General features: G+C 41.3%; 3 protein-coding genes across 8 annotated transcripts; 2 read left to right on the forward strand and 1 right to left on the reverse strand.

The window, feature by feature from the left end:
* The first annotated feature begins 351 nt into the window (after nucleotides 1–351).
* LOC115756802 (pentatricopeptide repeat-containing protein At2g03380, mitochondrial) lies at nucleotides 352–2,935 on the forward strand. The gene has a single exon (XM_030696724.2). The coding sequence runs from the start codon at nucleotides 618–620 to the stop codon at nucleotides 2,751–2,753; it is 2,136 nt and encodes a 711-aa protein (XP_030552584.1). The 5' UTR covers nucleotides 352–617; the 3' UTR covers nucleotides 2,754–2,935.
* An 841-nt stretch (nucleotides 2,936–3,776) lies between these two features.
* Nucleotides 3,777–7,878, forward strand: LOC115756268 (putative pentatricopeptide repeat-containing protein At1g69350, mitochondrial). The gene has a single exon (XM_030695974.2). It carries the CDS (start codon nucleotides 4,051–4,053, stop codon nucleotides 6,403–6,405), a length of 2,355 nt encoding a protein of 784 aa, XP_030551834.1. The 5' UTR covers nucleotides 3,777–4,050; the 3' UTR covers nucleotides 6,406–7,878.
* A 559-nt stretch (nucleotides 7,879–8,437) lies between these two features.
* On the reverse strand, nucleotides 8,438–16,759 carry LOC115756809 (protein GDAP2 homolog). 6 transcript variants are annotated; one of them, XM_030696761.2, is made up of 15 exons: nucleotides 16,601–16,759; nucleotides 15,542–15,970; nucleotides 14,559–14,636; nucleotides 14,229–14,284; nucleotides 13,990–14,109; nucleotides 13,817–13,887; nucleotides 12,743–12,836; nucleotides 12,398–12,601; nucleotides 11,669–11,920; nucleotides 11,289–11,397; nucleotides 10,666–10,733; nucleotides 9,455–9,524; nucleotides 9,293–9,367; nucleotides 9,107–9,189; nucleotides 8,438–8,727 (listed from the first exon to the last, which is right to left on the reverse strand). In XM_030696761.2, the coding sequence occupies exons 2-15, from the start codon at nucleotides 15,851–15,853 to the stop codon at nucleotides 8,652–8,654; spliced, it is 1,668 nt and encodes a 555-aa protein (XP_030552621.1). In that variant the 5' UTR covers nucleotides 15,854–15,970; nucleotides 16,601–16,759; the 3' UTR covers nucleotides 8,438–8,651. The 6 variants fall into 6 exon arrangements, 5 of the variants coding, with proteins under 5 accessions (XP_030552621.1, XP_030552599.1, XP_048135998.1 ...); XM_030696739.2 differs by having other exon boundaries at nucleotides 9,107–9,198; XM_048280041.1 differs by having other exon boundaries at nucleotides 9,107–9,198; nucleotides 15,542–15,772; nucleotides 16,601–16,756.
* Between the last annotated feature and the right edge of the window lie 958 nt (nucleotides 16,760–17,717).

Genomic DNA, 17,717 nt, shown 5'->3' on the forward strand with positions numbered 1-17,717 from the left:
GAAATGGCAAAATCCAAAGTCATTAATAGCACCCAATCTTGTAGACAACGTAAAACGGAGTGGCAAATGCAAGGATATCTGGATCCCCTACCATAAAGGTAGGGGTGACATTGAGGGATCCGGGCCGTCTATTTCAAAATGAATGGCCCGGATTCATTCACATCACTTTTTGAAAGGGGGGATTTTTTTGGCGGGAAATTTTAAAATTTTTAAAAAAGTGATGTGGATCTATCCGGGCCGTCCATTTTGTATTTGGACGGCTCGGATCGATCATGTCACCCCTAACATGGCTTGGCAATGTTAGGGGTGAAGAAAAAATGAATCCGAGTCATGAAATTGACAAGGAGATGAAAAGTTAAAATGATTTTCGAAATTTTCCCTTCAGGACAATTACCTTGGACGTTGGCAATCAAATGGGCCGGCTTTATGTCGGCTGCGGTCCATCCAAATTTGACCCACGACCCACAATCGACGACCATGCCTCGGGCTCGAGCCTGTCTCGTCTCCGACTGCAAAAGAGAGAGAAGATGCAGAAAAATGGCGGGAAGTAATAGCGTCGAATCTGGAAGCAAGACGCGACGCGGACGCAGTGAAATGAGAGAAGGAAAAAGACGCAAATGCGATCCATTTACGCGTCACTCCTGCAAAGAGGCAATCTTTTCAGCAATATGCATCACTCTCGGTGGATTCGTCGGCACTCGATACAACCCGACGGACGTTCTCGATTGGATCAGAACAATATCATGTCGGCAGTCCACTCTCTCTCTTCTGACCCCTGCTTTTCTCTTCTGGGAATTTGCTACGACATCCGTTCTCTCAAGAAAGTCCACGGCTTGCTGATCGTTCACGGCTTGACCTGCCATCTTCTATTCGACACCAAGCTGGTCAGTTTGTACGGTGCTTTTGGGAATGTCGGGCTCGCACGATTGGTGTTTGATCGAATTCCGGACCCGGATTTGTATTCTTGGAAAGTCATGCTGAGATGGTACTTCTTGAACGACTGCCCTCTGGAAGTTGTTCGGGTCTATGGTCAGATGAGGAGTTCAGTTAAGGAGAATGATAATGTCGTGTTTTCGATCGTGCTGAAGGCCTGTAGCCAGTTGCGAGATATAGATGGAGGGAGGAAAGTGCACGGGCATGTTTTCAAGGCGGGTCGTCCCGATGGCTTCGTGTGCACTGGTCTCGTGGATATGTATGCAAAGTGCGGCGACATCAAATGCTCCCGCCAGGCATTTGATGAAATTCTTGACAGGAACGTTGTTTCCTGGACTTCGATGATTGTTGGATACGTGCAAAATGGTTGTGCGGAAGAAGCGTTGGCATTGTTCAATCGGATGAGAGAAGGGTGGGAGGGAGGCAATCAATTCACTCTGGGCAGCCTGGTCACAGCATGTTCCAAGTTGGGCGCTTTGCATCAGGGGAGGTGGCTTCATGGTTATCTGATCAAGAATGGTATCGAGTTGAATTCATTCTTGGTGACCGCTCTTCTGGATATGTATGCTAAGTGTGGTGAAATTTTAGATGCTAAAACTGTATTTGACGATCTTTCATCCACTGATCTTGTCTCATGGACAGCAATGATTGTTGGGTACACTCAGAGTGGCCATTCTTATATGGCAGTGAAGTTATTTACGAATGAGAAATGGGCAAGCCTCACGCCAAATTCTGTTACTGCTGCAAGTGTTCTTTCTGCTTGTGCTCAGTTGGGCAATTTGAATATGGGCATGTCCGTTCACGGTCAAGGAATTAAACTTGGGTTAGAGGAGAGTGCTGTGAAGAATGCGCTTCTCGACATGTATGCAAAGAGCCGAAGGATGGAGGATGCTTGTTGCATATTTAATTCAATTTCTGAAAAAGATGTAATTGCCTGGAACTCATTGATTTCTGGATTTGTGCAGAATGGGTCGGCAGGTAAGGCCTTGGAATTGTTTCAACAAATGAGATCAGATTCTTTCTCTCCTGATGCTGTCACATTGGTGGCTGTCCTCTCTGCCTCCGCTTTCCTAGCCGCCCTCGCTGTCGGTTCCTCGCTTCATGCATACTCCATTAAACAGGGCTTATTATCATCCAATGTCCATGTTGGAACTGCAATTTTGAACTTCTATGCCAAATGTGGGGATGTGGAATCCGCCCGTAGAGTTTTTGATGGGATGGATTTTAAGAACACCGTAACTTGGAGTGCAATGATTGGTGGTTATGGGATCCATGGGGATGGTAGCGGGTCTCTCACTCTTTTCAGTGACATGTTGAAGGAAGAAATAAGGCCTACTGAAGTAATCTTTACTAGTATATTATCAGCGTGCCGGCACACAGGCTTGGTTGGTGAAGGATGGAGATATTTCAACTCGATGTGCCAAGACTACAATTTTGTGCCTTCAATGAAGCATTATGCTTGCATGATTGATCTTCTATCTCGAGCTGGCAGGCTTGAGGAAGCATTGGAGTTTATAGAGAGAATGCCAATGCAACCAGACATTAGCTTGTTTGGAGCCTTTCTTCACGGTTGTGGACTTTATTCAAGGTATGATCTCGGTGAGGTGGCCATAAAAAGAATGCTAGAGTTGCATCCTGAGGAAGCTTGTTATTACGTGCTCATGTCCAATCTGTCTGCTTCGGATGGAAGATGGAGTCGAGTTAATTACTTTACGGAGTTGATGGAAGAGAAGGGGTTGAAGAAATCACCTGGTTGTAGCATGGTGGAGATGGATGCTAGGGATAAATTCTCTGCTGCCAGCGTTGCAACTGTACAGTAACCATGACAACATGAGCATAGCACTCTTCTTACAACTGGTTGATAGAGGTTAAAAGATGAGAGGGTAATGAAAGATTTGGAGCATCTATTGAGCGATTCTGGGGTCCAGATTCCGGACAGTCTTATCAGTCTAAACCTCAAGATACATGTGGTATGGTGAATGGTCAGATGATCAATGACTGAGCAAAAATCCGCGTTAAGGAGATGATTCCAATGAATATATTTTAATAGACTGCGCTTCTCTGGTTTGATTAGATGAAAGATCACTGCGAGCATGAAAATTGATTCAAGGCTGGTTATTCATCTCATATCCGCAGGCAAGCATCAGAAAAATCATAAAGAGCTGGTTGATTCTTTCTGGACTTGGGAGTCGTTTGGGTCAAATGTCAGCTCAGGAGTCTGGAGATGGAGGTGGAGGTTTGATCGACATGTATACTGCATGTGCATAAAAAGATTGTTCAATATTGGAAGGACCTGCTTCTGTGTTATAGACATTGATGGGCCCACTGGACAAAGTATATTTCGGACATCCGTGTCACTTTAATTGGAATAAGTAACAAGAAAGTGTATTAGAGGAAAGATTTTCTTTTCTACTTGCTCATTTTATTTGTTCCAGTAGTTTCAAATTTCCTAGGGCCGTCCTGAAGATCTCATGAACCGATAACTCTCAGACTTTTTAGATTGTGCAGGCGATTCTGATTAAGAACGGTTTACATTTTGGAGAAATTCGAATAGGTGTTGTTGAATTGAAAATCTTTCATCTCCCTAATTAATTGCGTTAATATAGGTAAATAGTTTTAAATTTCTGCAGTTGGAAAGAAGGATAGAGTTGAAGTTACAAATAATCAGTCGATAGTCAAGTAAAAAAGTGTACCCATTTTCAAGTTCATTTTCAAATTTTTTAACCTTGAGATCCGACCCGATAAAAAAAAACAAAAACCTTTGAATTAGATAAAAGGTTGGACAAAATTTACTTCTGACACAAACCATTGATAGGTGAGGAGATGTGAGATTTACTAGGAAAGAATGTCTACATTATTGGACGAGTCTACAGTATTATTCGACCAAAAACTTTCTCGAAGCAGTTCCCGCTAAAGGTTGTAATCTCGTTCGAGCTTGTTCGCTTCCCTTAACACCACTCTGTTTTCTCTCTCTGGGCCGCTCGGTCCTCCTCTTGGACCTCAAGTTCGTTTCCATTGGTGGACGATCGTGTGAAGCGAAAACAAGCTCTGACGATACCTATGGCCGTTCCTCGGGCGACGAAGACCGTTCTTTGATGCTCGAAAATTCGTGAATTGATGACGCTTTACATGCCCTTGTTCAGGGCATGCGCGCGCTTGCGGACACTGACTCAGCTCCATGCCCATCTCCTGGTCGCGGGCCTCCACCGAGACCCGCTCGCTTCCACCAAGCTCATCCAGTCCTACGCCGAAATGGGCTCTCTCGGATCCTCGCGGCTTGTCTTTGACCATTTTCACGATGCTGATTCCTTCATGTGGGGCGTGCTTATCAAGTGCTGCGTGTGGGGTCGCGCTTTTGAGCAAGCCGTTTCGCTTTACCGTGAAATGGTCTGCCAACGGAAGGAGATCACTAGGTTCATATACCCATCTGTGTTACGAGCCTGCTCTTGCTCAGGCAATCTCAGCGCGGGCGAAACTGTCCACGGGACGATCATTAAGTGTGGGTTGGATGGGGACCATGTGATTCAATCTTCATTGCTCTGTGTGTACGGAGAAATGGGCTCGCTGCATAATGCCAGGAAGGTGTTCGATGATATGTCAGGTACAGATGTGGTTTCTTGGAGTTCGATGATCTCCAGTTACGTTGATAATGGGGATCCAAGTGGAGGGCTGGATGTGTTTCGTTGGATGCTTTTACAAGGTTTTGAGCCCGACTCCGTCACAATGATTGGTGTCGCTGAGGTTTGTGCCCAATTGGGTTCTTTGTGTTTGGCAAGGTTGACCCATGGTCAAGTCTTGACAAGAAATATCGAATGTGATGATGCAACATTGAATAACAGTCTTGTCGCTATGTACAGTAAATGTGGTGATCTGTCTAGTGCAGAGGTTCTCTTCAATACCGCCACTTGCCGGTCTGCTGCCTCATGGACTGCAATGATTTCGAGCTATAATCAGAGAGGGTGCTTTCGTGAAGCACTTGATGTTTTTTCAGAAATGCAGGAATCCCAGAGTAAAGCTAATAATGTTACCATGATGGCTATTTTATGTTCTTGTGCAAGGTTGGGGTGGCTGAGAGAGGGGCAGTCAGTTCATTGTTTTGTCATTAAAAATGCTATGGATCCGGGATATGATTTTCTAGGGCCACCATTGATAGAGTTCTATGCTGACTGTGGAAGAGTACCTGATAGCGAGAAGACTTTTATGACAATTGAAGAGAGAGATGCTGTCTCATGGAATATGCTCATAACTGTTTATGCACGAAAAGGGTTTTTAGAAGAGGCTTTATCAACGTTTTTACAGATGCGAGGACAGGGAGTAGTACCAGACTCATTCAGCTTAACAACATCACTGTGGTCTTGTGGAAGCATGGGTTGTTCGCAGCTTGGATGTCAAATTCATGGTGTTGTAATGAAATCCCATATTCACAATGAATTTGTACAAAATGCACTTATTGATATGTACTCAAAATGTGGCTATTTGGATTCTGCATACGGAGTGTTTCTTGAGATCCATAAGAGAGATATTGTTACTTGGAATACAATGATTTGTGGATTTTGTCAGAACGGTTATTCTCTAGAAGCCATCCATCTTTTTGATGAAATGTACTTGAACTGCTTCATAATGGATGAAGTCAGCTTCCTTAGTGTAATTCAAGCTTGTTCACATTTAGGATACCTAGAAAAGGGTAAATGGGTTCACCACAAGCTCATTATCAATGGTGTAAGAAAAGATCTGTACATTGATACAGCTTTAACGGATATGTATGCCAAATCTGGAGACCTCAAATCCGCCCAAGCAGTTTTTGATAGCATGCCTGAGAAAACTGTGGTTTCGTGGAGTGCCATGATAGCTGGTTATGGAACCCATGGTCAGGTCGATATAGCCATCTCTCTTTTCAATCAAATGGTGCAAATGGGAATACAACCAAATGATATCACCTTTATGAATGTCCTATCAGCTTGCAGTCACGCAGGATCTGTGGAGCACGGGAAGCTCTATTTCAGGTTAATGAATTCCCATGGAGTTGCTCCCAAGTTGGAACATTTTGCTTGTCTAATCGATCTTCTCAGTCGTTCTGGGAATCTCGATGAAGCATATTCAGTCATCTCTTCCATGCCTTTCCCTGCAGATTCTAGCATCTGGGGTGCCTTCATCAGTGGTTGTCGTATTCATCGGAGAATGGACATTTTCCAAATTATTCAAAGGGATCTTTTAGATGTTGATACGGACGACACGGGGTACTACACATTGTTATCTAATATACATGCGGAAGAAGGGAATTGGGGTCAATCTCGAAAACTAAGGTTGACAATGGAAAGCACAGGTTTAAAGAAAGTACCCGGATACAGCTTGATTGAACTTGGTAACAGAACATATAAATTTGGAGCAGGAGACATGTCTAACCTGCAAATTGAGGAAATATGCAATATATGGGAAAGAAATCTACAAAACTTGGCTCTGGAACAATGTTAGTTGGAGAATGATATTCCCTAGTGTCTATAACATCTATTTCCTTCGTATGTCACCTTGACATGGAAATCCTCTCCTGTCTTTCTCTTAGCGCTCTCTCTCTCTCTCTCCTTCTCAGCAGAGAGCGTCAGTGGAGAACCAAGCGATTAATTTATTCCTGGAGGAAGATGAATGAGGAAATCAACACATCAAGGGTTGGAGTCTCTGCTCCACCATTGAAGAAAGAGCTATTCACAGAGCCCATTTTTCTAGTCTATATCCCATGGGATTAGGATTAGTTCTCCGAGGCCAGGTTGCTGCCCAACGAGGATGGCTTCTAGAAAGATCTCTAATAATCAGCCAAGATGGGGTGTTTTTTACGGAGTTAATAGCATGAATTGAGTGCTCGAATTACTCTCACACAGAACTCTGGCCTTCATGCTGAACATTCTGGATGGTGAGAGGCAAATCATTTTCTTCTGCTTGCAGCGGAGAGACTACAGTTCGACCTCCTGCTGCTGCTGTGGCGCCCAACAAAGTCTCAGGATGATGTCTGACAATTAGAGCTGAAGCACCATTGTGTGAGGATGAAAGCAGTATGCTCATTAATCTTGATATGGTGTCTCCTGTTGGAGGGACTCTAGCACTAACGATACGTTGGGTCTTTTAGGTAAGGCCAAGATGGTATTCCTTCCATTAGGGAGCTCCGCCTAGGTGCCTGCCAGTTGTTTTATGATGCCCTGAAATGTCCAGCCTTGCGTCCGGATCAATGGACTTATCACGAAATTCCCACAATCTCCAATATACGATGCCGGGGGAAGCTGTTTCGGAAGTTCAATAAGCTTTGCCAGGAATTCTCTCCCTACCAAGTGACTGCATATGAAGGCTCCAGCCGACCCGAACCCGAGTTATTATTCTGGTCACGGGACAGTAGCGCACAACATGAAGTATTGTCTCGTTCTGCGTGTGACATGAAAGGACAGTGTTCATCTGCACGACACATGAATTGTCCAAGTTTGCTCTGTGAGTGGTAGGTACATTCTCCGAATGGTCTACAGTGGCTCGCAGATTTTGCATAGAAAATTTATGTTTCTTCAATAGGTGAATTTTCCGGATGAAGTACCAGCGGACAGCAAAATATTCATTAGTTCGCGAGCGCCACGTTAATAGCTGACGCGACCGTGCATTCTTCCATTCTGAACCTGTTACGGATTTTTTTCTATCAGCATATAAGGGTATACTGATACGGATTTTAATGAACAAGATAAAAAAAATCTCCGTCCACCTCACCTTCCTCTTCCATCTACACTTCCTCCTCCATCTACAGCCACTTTAAGCCCAACCTCCACGCCTCCCTCCACTATGACCACCAGCAAAGTTGTCGGCGCCGCGTCCAAGGCGTCCAACCCTCTCCATGGTCTCTGTGGTCGACGTTCCTTCCCTTAACTTCATTGCCACAGATCAAATCTGAAGTCATGGTGGCGGTTATGGGCTCAGCAGCCATGGACGGCCAGATCTCAAGAGTCGGCCAAAAAAGATACCTTCACGCGGCATCTCATGGCCATGGACGACGGCCAGATTCAGGAAGAAAGAAGAGGAGAAAAATCAGATTTTTATTTCTTAGATCAAACTCAGCAACCACATGTCAGTTAATTAACAAAACATCGCACGCCACGTGTGATAAAGGCCAAACTGACTAAGAAAAAGTTATGTCATTCAACCTCGAATTCAAGTATTTGACCAGCAATTCAATATTGCTGACCTCTCAAAACTCGGTACTGAGAAAATTAATGCACAAGCCCCCTTTCTCTTCCATTCTTTTTAACGGATTTTAGACAATTTAAAGCACAATTTTCGAGAACTGGCGGTATCCTAATCTCAAGAGCAATTGAGTAAAAATCATCTCCTGGAGAGGTTGGGGGGGTGTGAGTATTGAAGTTGGAAGTAACTGCTACTTTGTGGAAGGCAGGCAGAAAAAAGTATTCTATCCAGTCAGGTCCGGAGCGCCAGAAAGAAGAATTATTTTCAAATCCCATCATACCTCATTCATCCAGGATACAGCAAGAAACAAATAAACTTTATTCTATCTTAAGTCAAACAAATCGTCAATCTAAAACACTTACAGAGAAAGAGGGGAAGAAAGAATAAACAACAGCTTATGATTTTGTACCCAACTGTTAGCCGAAGACACATCAAGCCAGCTTTAGAGAGAGAGAGAGAGAGAGAATTGTGCTGATGCTTGTCGCCCAATCAAACTGTAGTTGGTATTACTATGGCCGCTGATACACGTATTTGGTTCTGGGATCCACAATTAGACCCTTACCACCGTTCACTTCTAAATCGTGCCTGCACAAATAAACAAGGAAAAACTTTTACTTCGTATTTCCTCTGGGTCGACAAGATCCATACATGGGATCTCCACCAGAGCCACTAATAGCCACAGAATGCCATAACTAGTTTAAAAGCTTCCTGCAGTCCTTTGGGTTAATGAAAGTCAGCTGATCAATAAAGTGCAACCCTGCCCAACAGAAGAACCATCGCTTTTGTTGTTATTGTTTCGATGATGTGCCAAACAATTCCAGTTCCGATCCAGTAATACATTAAAAGACGAAGCAACTATGTGCATGCCAAGAGTAAATATATGCAATTAGGTGCAAGCCGTAAGTAAGTTGATATATTTGCAAGGGTACCGAAATATGTAAAAAGATGGAACCGAGAACTTAACTGGAACACAAAATCGGGTATTGTCAACTGCTCACGAGGGACATATCTGAATAATTGCAGGAGTCTATCAACGTAAACCACTTTCTTCCACACCTAAATTTTAAATTATCAATGCTTCGACAAACAATAGATAGCTTCCAAAAAATTTCAGGTCCGGATGACATATACAGGAAGAATTCAGACATACCACATTGTCTACAAACAACTGCAAGGCAAAAATTGTGGCCTTCAGGTGAAAAGTTGGGTGAAGAACATAGATTGCCTGCAAAAAGGCAGTGAAGGTCAATGTACATACTAATACATTTCTGCGCACATTCCCCGCAAAATCACATAATAAAGTACCGCATACATGCAAATTACGCTGGTGCTTACGACCGAGTATCTGTTGCAACCGCCTCATCCATCCCAGTTCAGGTTGACTGTGAAAAATTGCATATGCAGTAAACAAAGTAGCGCACGCACCAAATTGAAAACCTACAAACACTTCCATTCCACTTGCATACAAATGTGATTCTCAGAAATGTATCAACTCACTTCACATCCAAGCCATCATTTTACTTCCTTTGCATCAATTTAATGTATTCTTCGTCTCATCTCATATTACCTATTTAATATACTAACCAAAATTCATCCCCACAGAGGATTTCCCACTATGTGTAAAGCCACAATAATGACTCTCAAGATGACAGTGCCAACAGTGAAAGGATAAAGAGAACTCAAACAGACGACTTCAAAGAGGATGAAAACTCTGTGTGTGGCTTTCATTACATCCTCTTTATGGTAGAGCCTCTGAGCCTCTTTATTTAATCACGATGAAGCTTTCGCAGAGGGACTTATTATTCAACAGATGTTGCAACATTATCTAAAATAGCTTTGACACTTTTAAAATACTGATAGGCAACCTATAGTCAAAATCTTATAGAAAAGTTGTATCAACACGACATTTAAAAGATTCTATCCAAGGTCTTATCCCTCATTGGCATCCATCACCAAAATATCGCGTCATGATTGTGGCTTTCAATAGAGTTTTGTTGCTCCATTTTTCTTTCTATAATCTCTTTCTAGGAGTGATATTGAGCTAAGCTGCTTTAGATACTTCGCTTAGTAGTTACTCAAGCTTGACTGAAAGTTACTGAGTCTAATTATAACTCGCGCTGAATTCACTATGGTTACCACAAAGTGGATCACTAAATAATTGGATCATTGATTTCTAAAACATATTTTAGATTTCAATTATTCACTTCTAATAATCTCGACTCAATAAATTCATGTAATACTTTTCCATTCTGCATTTTTTTGCACAGTAATTTTCCTCTTTATTAAGTCTCATCACTCCTGGGTGGATCTGAAGTCAGTTGAGCAGTTAATAGAGTTGAAATAATCATGATGATGAAGCTCCAGCAAAGCCAAGTGTTGACTTGTGTCAATGACTTGACTCGATCGCACTTCTAGGCCATGCTGATCACAATTCAGCACTTGCTAAGCTCATAATTAAGCTGCGAGTCAGTGGAAGCAAACAATACGTCATGATTTACATCTGTAGCAAAATAAGGTACGTACAGCTGCAAAGATGCCGCAGAATGGAAGTATACAATAGTGTAAGGTTTCTTTATTACTGGCTCGAATTCCTGAAAAACCATGACCACGAAACTTGAGTTAGTTCCATATCCTGTAAGGTCTAATTCAAAGCTTGAATAAATTATTCATCCCCGACAACAGAAAGGTGACTAGCCTCGCATCAATCAGGGCAAAAGAAATGGTCAATGCACTCCACCAGTAAACAGACTGATAATTTAACATTAATCAGCATGTTGTATTATATAAACATGCCCCTTTACTTTGCATAATCTGGACACAAGTGCCAGAAATAGATGTACCCTGATAGGAATACTTTCAGTCAGCCCTAATAGACAGGTGGCGATCAAAACTCTTACTAGATATTACATGCTGAATACATAAATAATTAACTAATACAGAAACTGCTTTATGCAAGTTATACAGGTCTATTTTGATTTTCTTTTTCCAATGATCTAAGAGGCACATGAGCAACCGATTTTCCAAACAAGCAGATTGAACAGCTTATTCATAACAAAAATAAGTATGGGCACATCTAATTGCCAGGTGTCAGTCATGTCAAAAGAACAAGTAACAGTTGTGAAACTGTGGAAACTGGCGCCTGTTACCTTTACAACATAGAGGATAAATCTTTCTAGATCAAGACAGCGCAGCAGAAAATGTGCTCCCACAACTACCATTACAGGGCGACCCTCACTATCCACCCCCCCTCGGTAACTGCAAACAGAAAATCCAATATTTAATCACGAGAAATGTAGTTCGGGTGGCATGTGCATGTGTGTGAATTATGGATAACCTTCAATCTCAACAAGGGAACTACGGAGAGAAAAACAAAAAGAAAATTGAAGATGGCATAGCCACACCCTTAAGAAAAACTGCATAGCCAAGATGTTTAGGTACAACCCACCAACTAAACTAATCTATGCTTTCTTTCCACTAATAAAGGTAAACTATAAGCATAGAAAAAAGGAGGAGGATAGATGCATACACAATCTTCATCTCCGCGATTTCAGATAGATTAATAGAAGTGGCTTTAGAGAGGTATCTAGAATGAAGCGAGTATTCTTCAGCAACAGATAAAGGAGGTCCTCCGAGATCACCAAATCCTAGCAATCTAGCACAATTCCAGCTACTCTGTGCTTGGGCAGTTTTTTCCCATTGCTCCTTTCGCCGCTGATCTGGATCTTTAATTAATGACATGAAAGCAGGATCCAAGTATGAGTCCAAGTATGAAGAATTCCTGCAAGTCATAAGCAATTTAATAAATTCAGTTGATACAAACAAATGAAGCACAAAGTCAAAAGGGAAAAAAGAGCAAACTTTACAATCAAAAGTACTTTATTCATAAGCAAGAACACCAAGTAAAGTGCCTTATACATGAAAGAGTAAGAAAGCATTAGAGGAATGCTTTTCAACTTAATTTGCTGTGAATTAAAATCATAGAGAATCCTCATTAAGAGCAGAAACATATATGCAAAAGCTCCTGTGAGAGAGAATCACAGGGAAGCAAATTAAAAAGTTCGGCCTTCTTTAGACAATAGATGGTCTTGACTCTCAAAGCTACTTTTTATTCAGGATCATAAATAGAATTGCCTCTTCAGATGGCATAACATGAAAACAAAGTCATACCGTATAATATGGATTCCAAGAAAGCTGTATGTAGACAAGTCATAACCGACTAAAAACAACGTTGCCATCATATATCAGGTAAACCAACCTTCTAACCAAGCCAACATCACTGACAGGAGGATCCTCAGGGGCTTGTGGAGGTCTGGGTATAGCCTTCTTTGGCAAAGGTTTGATTCGGATTTTACGTTCATCAATAATTGTCTCACCATTTTCATCCCCAACATCTGCAGGAAGCTTGGAAATGGCTACCTCCTCCTCGTGTTTATCTCGGGGAAAGTAAAGTGGAAGCAGTCTGCATTAGTAGTAGATATGAGAACTACACAAGAAACAGAAGCACAGGACTAAACGAATAACAAAGATAGGACAGGAAACCGAAAATTCATGCAAAGGCCTCATAAGCTACTACTCAACTAAATTACAACAATCTACACACCTTTTATAGATCTCTGTGTCAACTGCAGTCGTGGTGCAAAAAACAACAGCTTTAATTTTGTCCTTTTGCTTCTCAAGAAAACGACGAACAGTCCCTACAGGAATAAACAGAAAGCAGAACCACGAATTTAAGAGGAAAAAATAACCCTAATACAGAATGCGCACCAACATAAGGCTAAATAAGTGTTGGCTTGATCTAGTGCAAAAGCTAAATCAACAACCTACGGAAGCTAATAGGCATGTCAAGGAATATGTTATGATAGCCTTGTTTATGGTGGAAGCCGGATCAGATTTGCGGATCCCAGAGCCACCAGGGACACTAGCACACAAAATTAGCTCAAGAAAAGCTTTCTTCCCTAATATAGAACTTCTGTGTGTTTGCGTTTAGTTGGCATGTTACTTCAGCTTTATGCATATGAAGTGAAATCAGCAAAGATAGAATTGCAGGATTAGCTTTCAGACTTCTAGCGGGGAACATAATCCACTAACTTTTACTGCCAGACAGAGAAAATTATGCAGAGGGCATGGATAGAAGAAGAAGAGAAAACCGACAAGCAGGGAAGATGAAGAGCCAGCATCAGCAAATACGATGGCCATGGAGGAAACGAAAGACAAAAAGAAATAAGGAACTAGAAAGTAATACAACTTCTGTTCAATTCTCAATAGCATTCTTTTTGCCTTTTGTTCTCTTTGCTAATAAAATGGTATTCTTTTCTGTTTACATATATGTAAGTCTTCAATGTCCTATCACTACCTTTACATTTAGCAAAGCCTACAAACAACTCTTTTGGAATGAGTTCCAGCTATTGCCAGATTTAGATTAGCAAATTAAACAAGGAGATCCTTCAACTACAAAGAATCTCTTTTTGATATAGTAGTTACTCTTTATCTTATCTGAAGTAGATATCAATCTACTGAAAAAATGTATTTTAATAACTGATCATGCTAAATCACATTTAGAACATTAAATGAAACAATTCCAACAGAAACTATGGAGAAAGAAATTCTTTGCAATTGAAAAGAAATTTATACAAGAACAGGATATAAAATTGTAAAATACTGTAGAGATTCTCACTTATAGCCACATGTGCTGCTGGCTCACGTGGATAATTCTTTGAGTCTGTGTATATGCAACCCATGGCAATGCTGTACATTATATGAGTAGAAACGTGAGGCTAACACTTCAAGTTTTCAAGTAAAAACAGAACTACGGTCGAGGAAATAATACAGCTTCTAATGTGGCACAACCTTTGAAGCCCATTATCAATAAGAAGTTCAAGGCAAGAGCGGTAACAATGACTTAATGCATTCTCAGCAGCAGTATGATATTTCACAGCATATTTGGGACCAACAGTATGAATCACTCTCCTACAATTGACAATTACATTAGTTAGCCACTCAAATCATAGCACACTGCTGAAGTGTGAGGAATTTCACAAATATCTGTGAATGGCCGTGGCTAGCCTAATACAGAAGAATATACCAACCTTGCAGGAAGATCGTATGCATTTGTAACTTTTGCCATTCCAGTCCGACATCCCCCCTGTGCCCAAGGATGCAAATAAAAAGTCAAATCCACCATGCAATTTCAGACTTCTAGGGAAACCTTCATTCCATGAAAAGAATGGCAAAGTTCTCGCTTTGCAAGTAATCAGCCTAATCAAGATGAAAGGTGATCTTGATGCCCACAACTCTCATGTTTCCCTAAGTTCTGTCCATATCAACTCAGCTTGACAACCAAATATAGTTGGCAATGCCTGTAAGATCACAGATTCCATTCAACAGCAGCCCTACAGAACCGAAAAAATTTCACTCACCAGTGTTGCACATTCTTCAGCGAGACCAGGCCCAGCAGCAGCATGTAAACCAAGACTACTGTGTGCTTCATCCATACTCTAACAATCATGAGAAAAACATGTCACTCCTTTTTCCCAGAGAAAAGAGCAACAGTCTTTGTCACTTGTTCAAATGAATACAAGGTCCAGCCACTGAACTCAGTTTGTTCCAGAAAATGCAATATTTCGCTAAAATGCATGTTTAAATATGACGCCAACTTGCCCTGCATGTACATCCAATAGTAGGCATATAGTGACTGAAAGGAAAACAAATATGACAAAGGGATGAACGAACTATTACTCCGAGAAGCTTTCACATGAAGCTCAAACATGTCTATCAATAAAGATCTTGCATCAAAGGGTACAAATGTTGGGAGTAATAATCCACAAAACAAAAGAACACTTCGACCGCATAGTTAGCCAATGGGACATACTTTTGAAACTCAACTCCCTCACACACAGAGCCCTGAACTGGAATCAATCATGAACCTTTTTTTGTTTTCAAGGTAAATAAGTTACTTTTAGGTCCTACACAAGCCCAAAGTCAGCCCAACTCCCCAATACAAAACTCAAAGCCATACAACAACAACACTCGCCCAATCTGGCCCAAAACCAGAACCAAAGAGCTCAAGAGATGCACCAGAAACCAAAGCAGAGAAAACAACACCAGCATCAATTGTAAACTTTAGCACTGCCTAATCAGAAATTGCAAGTTTCATTGCAGCCATCGGCGAAATTTCACAAACTCAGTCAGAGGAGATGTCGTGCCCTAAATAAGAAGTCAAAAGGAATCATACTGCTGCATTTTGCGTTCTGACACGCAATCCTAAATTTAAGTTTCCCTGTTTAGGAGCAATTACCGTATGTAACACGAAAATGAAGTAGTGCAAACAAGAAAGCAACTACTGAAAAGCTATCAATCATAATAACAAGCCAAGGTTGTAACAGACAGAGAGAGTAATCACCTCGTTTGTAGCATTCACGACTGCATCCACCTCAAGATTCCATGGGTTTCCCCTCCACAGATATATCTTTGAGTTAATTTCATGTTCTACCGGAAACCTCGATATCATCCCATTGCCAGTAATTTCAGAATATGACGTCAGAGGATCAGCAAAATATGAGTTAGAAAATGAAGGATCTTCATTTTCATAATCCAAGGACGATCTATATTCTGTATCACTCCACCGCGGAACCTGATCCAAACTCACAACATATTCCCCACTATCAGTTGGTAATCCACCAACAGTTGTGGCAGTGGCTACAGTACGGTACATTTTCCGTAAGTTGGAGACTTCTCAACTCAAGTCACCAGTGATCAATTCTTCCGCATTAAAGAGCGGACAAGCACCCGGGAGCAAGCACCACCTGAATTCAACTTCCAATTGCCCACGCTATTTCACAATGTAAAAAAAAAAAAGATCGCCAGTCAACTATATTTCCCCGGTAACAACCAAAAAGCAGAAAAATAAGTATGCAGGGCAAGTTGCACACCGCTTTAACCTTCCAATCTACCAAGTGCGCAATTCAAACAAACAGAAACATTTTTTTTCAAACTCATACTCCATAATTCAACAAGGAAGTCAATTGTAGAACTGACCAACATGTCCAAATCAACTAAACACCCAATTCCAAATTCAATGCATCTCCGAAGGGCACCGCCACAAGTACACCATCAAGCATCACTAACTATAAAAAAAAAATTCAGAGACAACGCTGACGGCAGCTCGGAGATTGGAAACGCGGAATTCCAAACAAAATTCCGAAGCTTAATCTGGTGGAAGCTCCAAATTCACAGAACAAAAAAAACCGTAAAACCAAAAGCGTTCCTCTTCCATTCGCTCCACCTCCGTACTCGCGCAATACGAGAGTCGTGACCAATTCCGAAGACTTCAACCGCTACAATCCGCGGCTCTCTCGAGACCCGAAACTAGAAGGAAATCGAGGATCAACACGACATGATCGAGCGGAAGTAAGAGCGCACGCGCATGGGTGAGGGTGGGGAAGAAAAAGCTTGGGCTCACCGACGAGATTGCGGAGGAGGGGGGCTCCGGGCGAATTGGAATGGCGAATCCGTTCGTACAGCCAGTTTTGCTGAGGGGGGTTGATGATGATGAGCTTGCAATTTCGCAATTGCAGAGAGCTCCTTCTCATTTGTTTCTTGTCTTCTTACCCATTGTTTAGTTTGTTGTTTTCTTGGAGCCCATTTGCAAAATAAAAATTAAAAAAAAAAGTAAATAGGAAATAACAGGCGACCCTTCGAAATTCCTTAAATTCCTCTCGAGACCCTTAATTTCCCCCCGAATTTCACCTCCATCCCTGAAAGACAACCCTCCTAAAACTATCATTTCCCATTCAAGCAAAATGGAATTTTCCTATCATTTCCCATTCCAGCAAAATGGAATTTCTTTACAGTTTAGATTGCCTAGTTCCCAATAATATACTATGAAGGAAGAATATATTAAAATAGGATAAACATAGGAAAAAAAAGAAATTAATGCCAACATAAGAGCTTGTTTTAGGCCCAATTTGATAGTTTAAGAGACATTATGTAAGATCGTGTCAATTACAAACAATTGACATTGTTGTTGCAACGCCTAGTTTTGGCCTAATGCCCAATTTCGTAGCGTGGTGCGTCTTATCAAATTAGACAAACGAGACCCCTTTTAGGCTCTTTGCTGGCTTAAAGAGCACTTCAGCAATGAACTCTCCACTCTACATCTCCAATTCTTCGCTGAAACAATAAACATTCTCTTTCCATTATGCTGTGGTGTAGGGATATTTTAAGTTAGCTTTAAGTCTGCCTCTCTAGTTCAGCCAAAGACAAGATCATCCGCAGTGAGATATGATGATTTGAACTTCAGATGAGCGCGCCTAGAGTGAGTTATATTGAGACATCACATTTATCTAAATGCAGAGATCACGATCATTTTATCACTTGATCAAATCTTTTTTCGAATTATTTCATATTAGACATTTTTTGTAAAACTATTTTGGAGAATATATGTTATGGGAAGCTTCAAACAGTCTTGCGATATTAAATATTATCTGCAACACTATTTGGAGGAGATATATATATATATATATCTATATATATCATATCCTCCTTTCATGTGTCGTTCTAAAGCATTTTTTTTCAAT

This window comes from Rhodamnia argentea, chromosome 6 (genome assembly GCF_020921035.1).
Source record: "Rhodamnia argentea isolate NSW1041297 chromosome 6, ASM2092103v1, whole genome shotgun sequence".
NCBI lineage: Eukaryota > Viridiplantae > Streptophyta > Magnoliopsida > Myrtales > Myrtaceae > Rhodamnia > Rhodamnia argentea.

Coding starts and splice junctions, on each gene's coding strand:
- LOC115756802 (XM_030696724.2), top strand. CDS start 618: ATGCGATCCATTTACGCGTCACTCCTGCAAAGAGGCAATCTTTTCAGC.
- LOC115756268 (XM_030695974.2), top strand. CDS start 4,051: ATGACGCTTTACATGCCCTTGTTCAGGGCATGCGCGCGCTTGCGGACA.
- LOC115756809 (XM_030696739.2), bottom strand. CDS start 15,853: ATGTACCGTACTGTAGCCACTGCCACAACTGTTGGTGGATTACCAACT. Junction 9,199..9,292: donor AGTTGTTTGTAGACAATGTG/GTATGTCTGAAT, acceptor TTTAAAATTTAG/GTGTGGAAGAAAGTGGTTTA. Junction 8,728..9,106: donor ATACCCGATTTTGTGTTCCA/GTTAAGTTCTCG, acceptor TTATTTGTGCAG/GCACGATTTAGAAGTGAACG.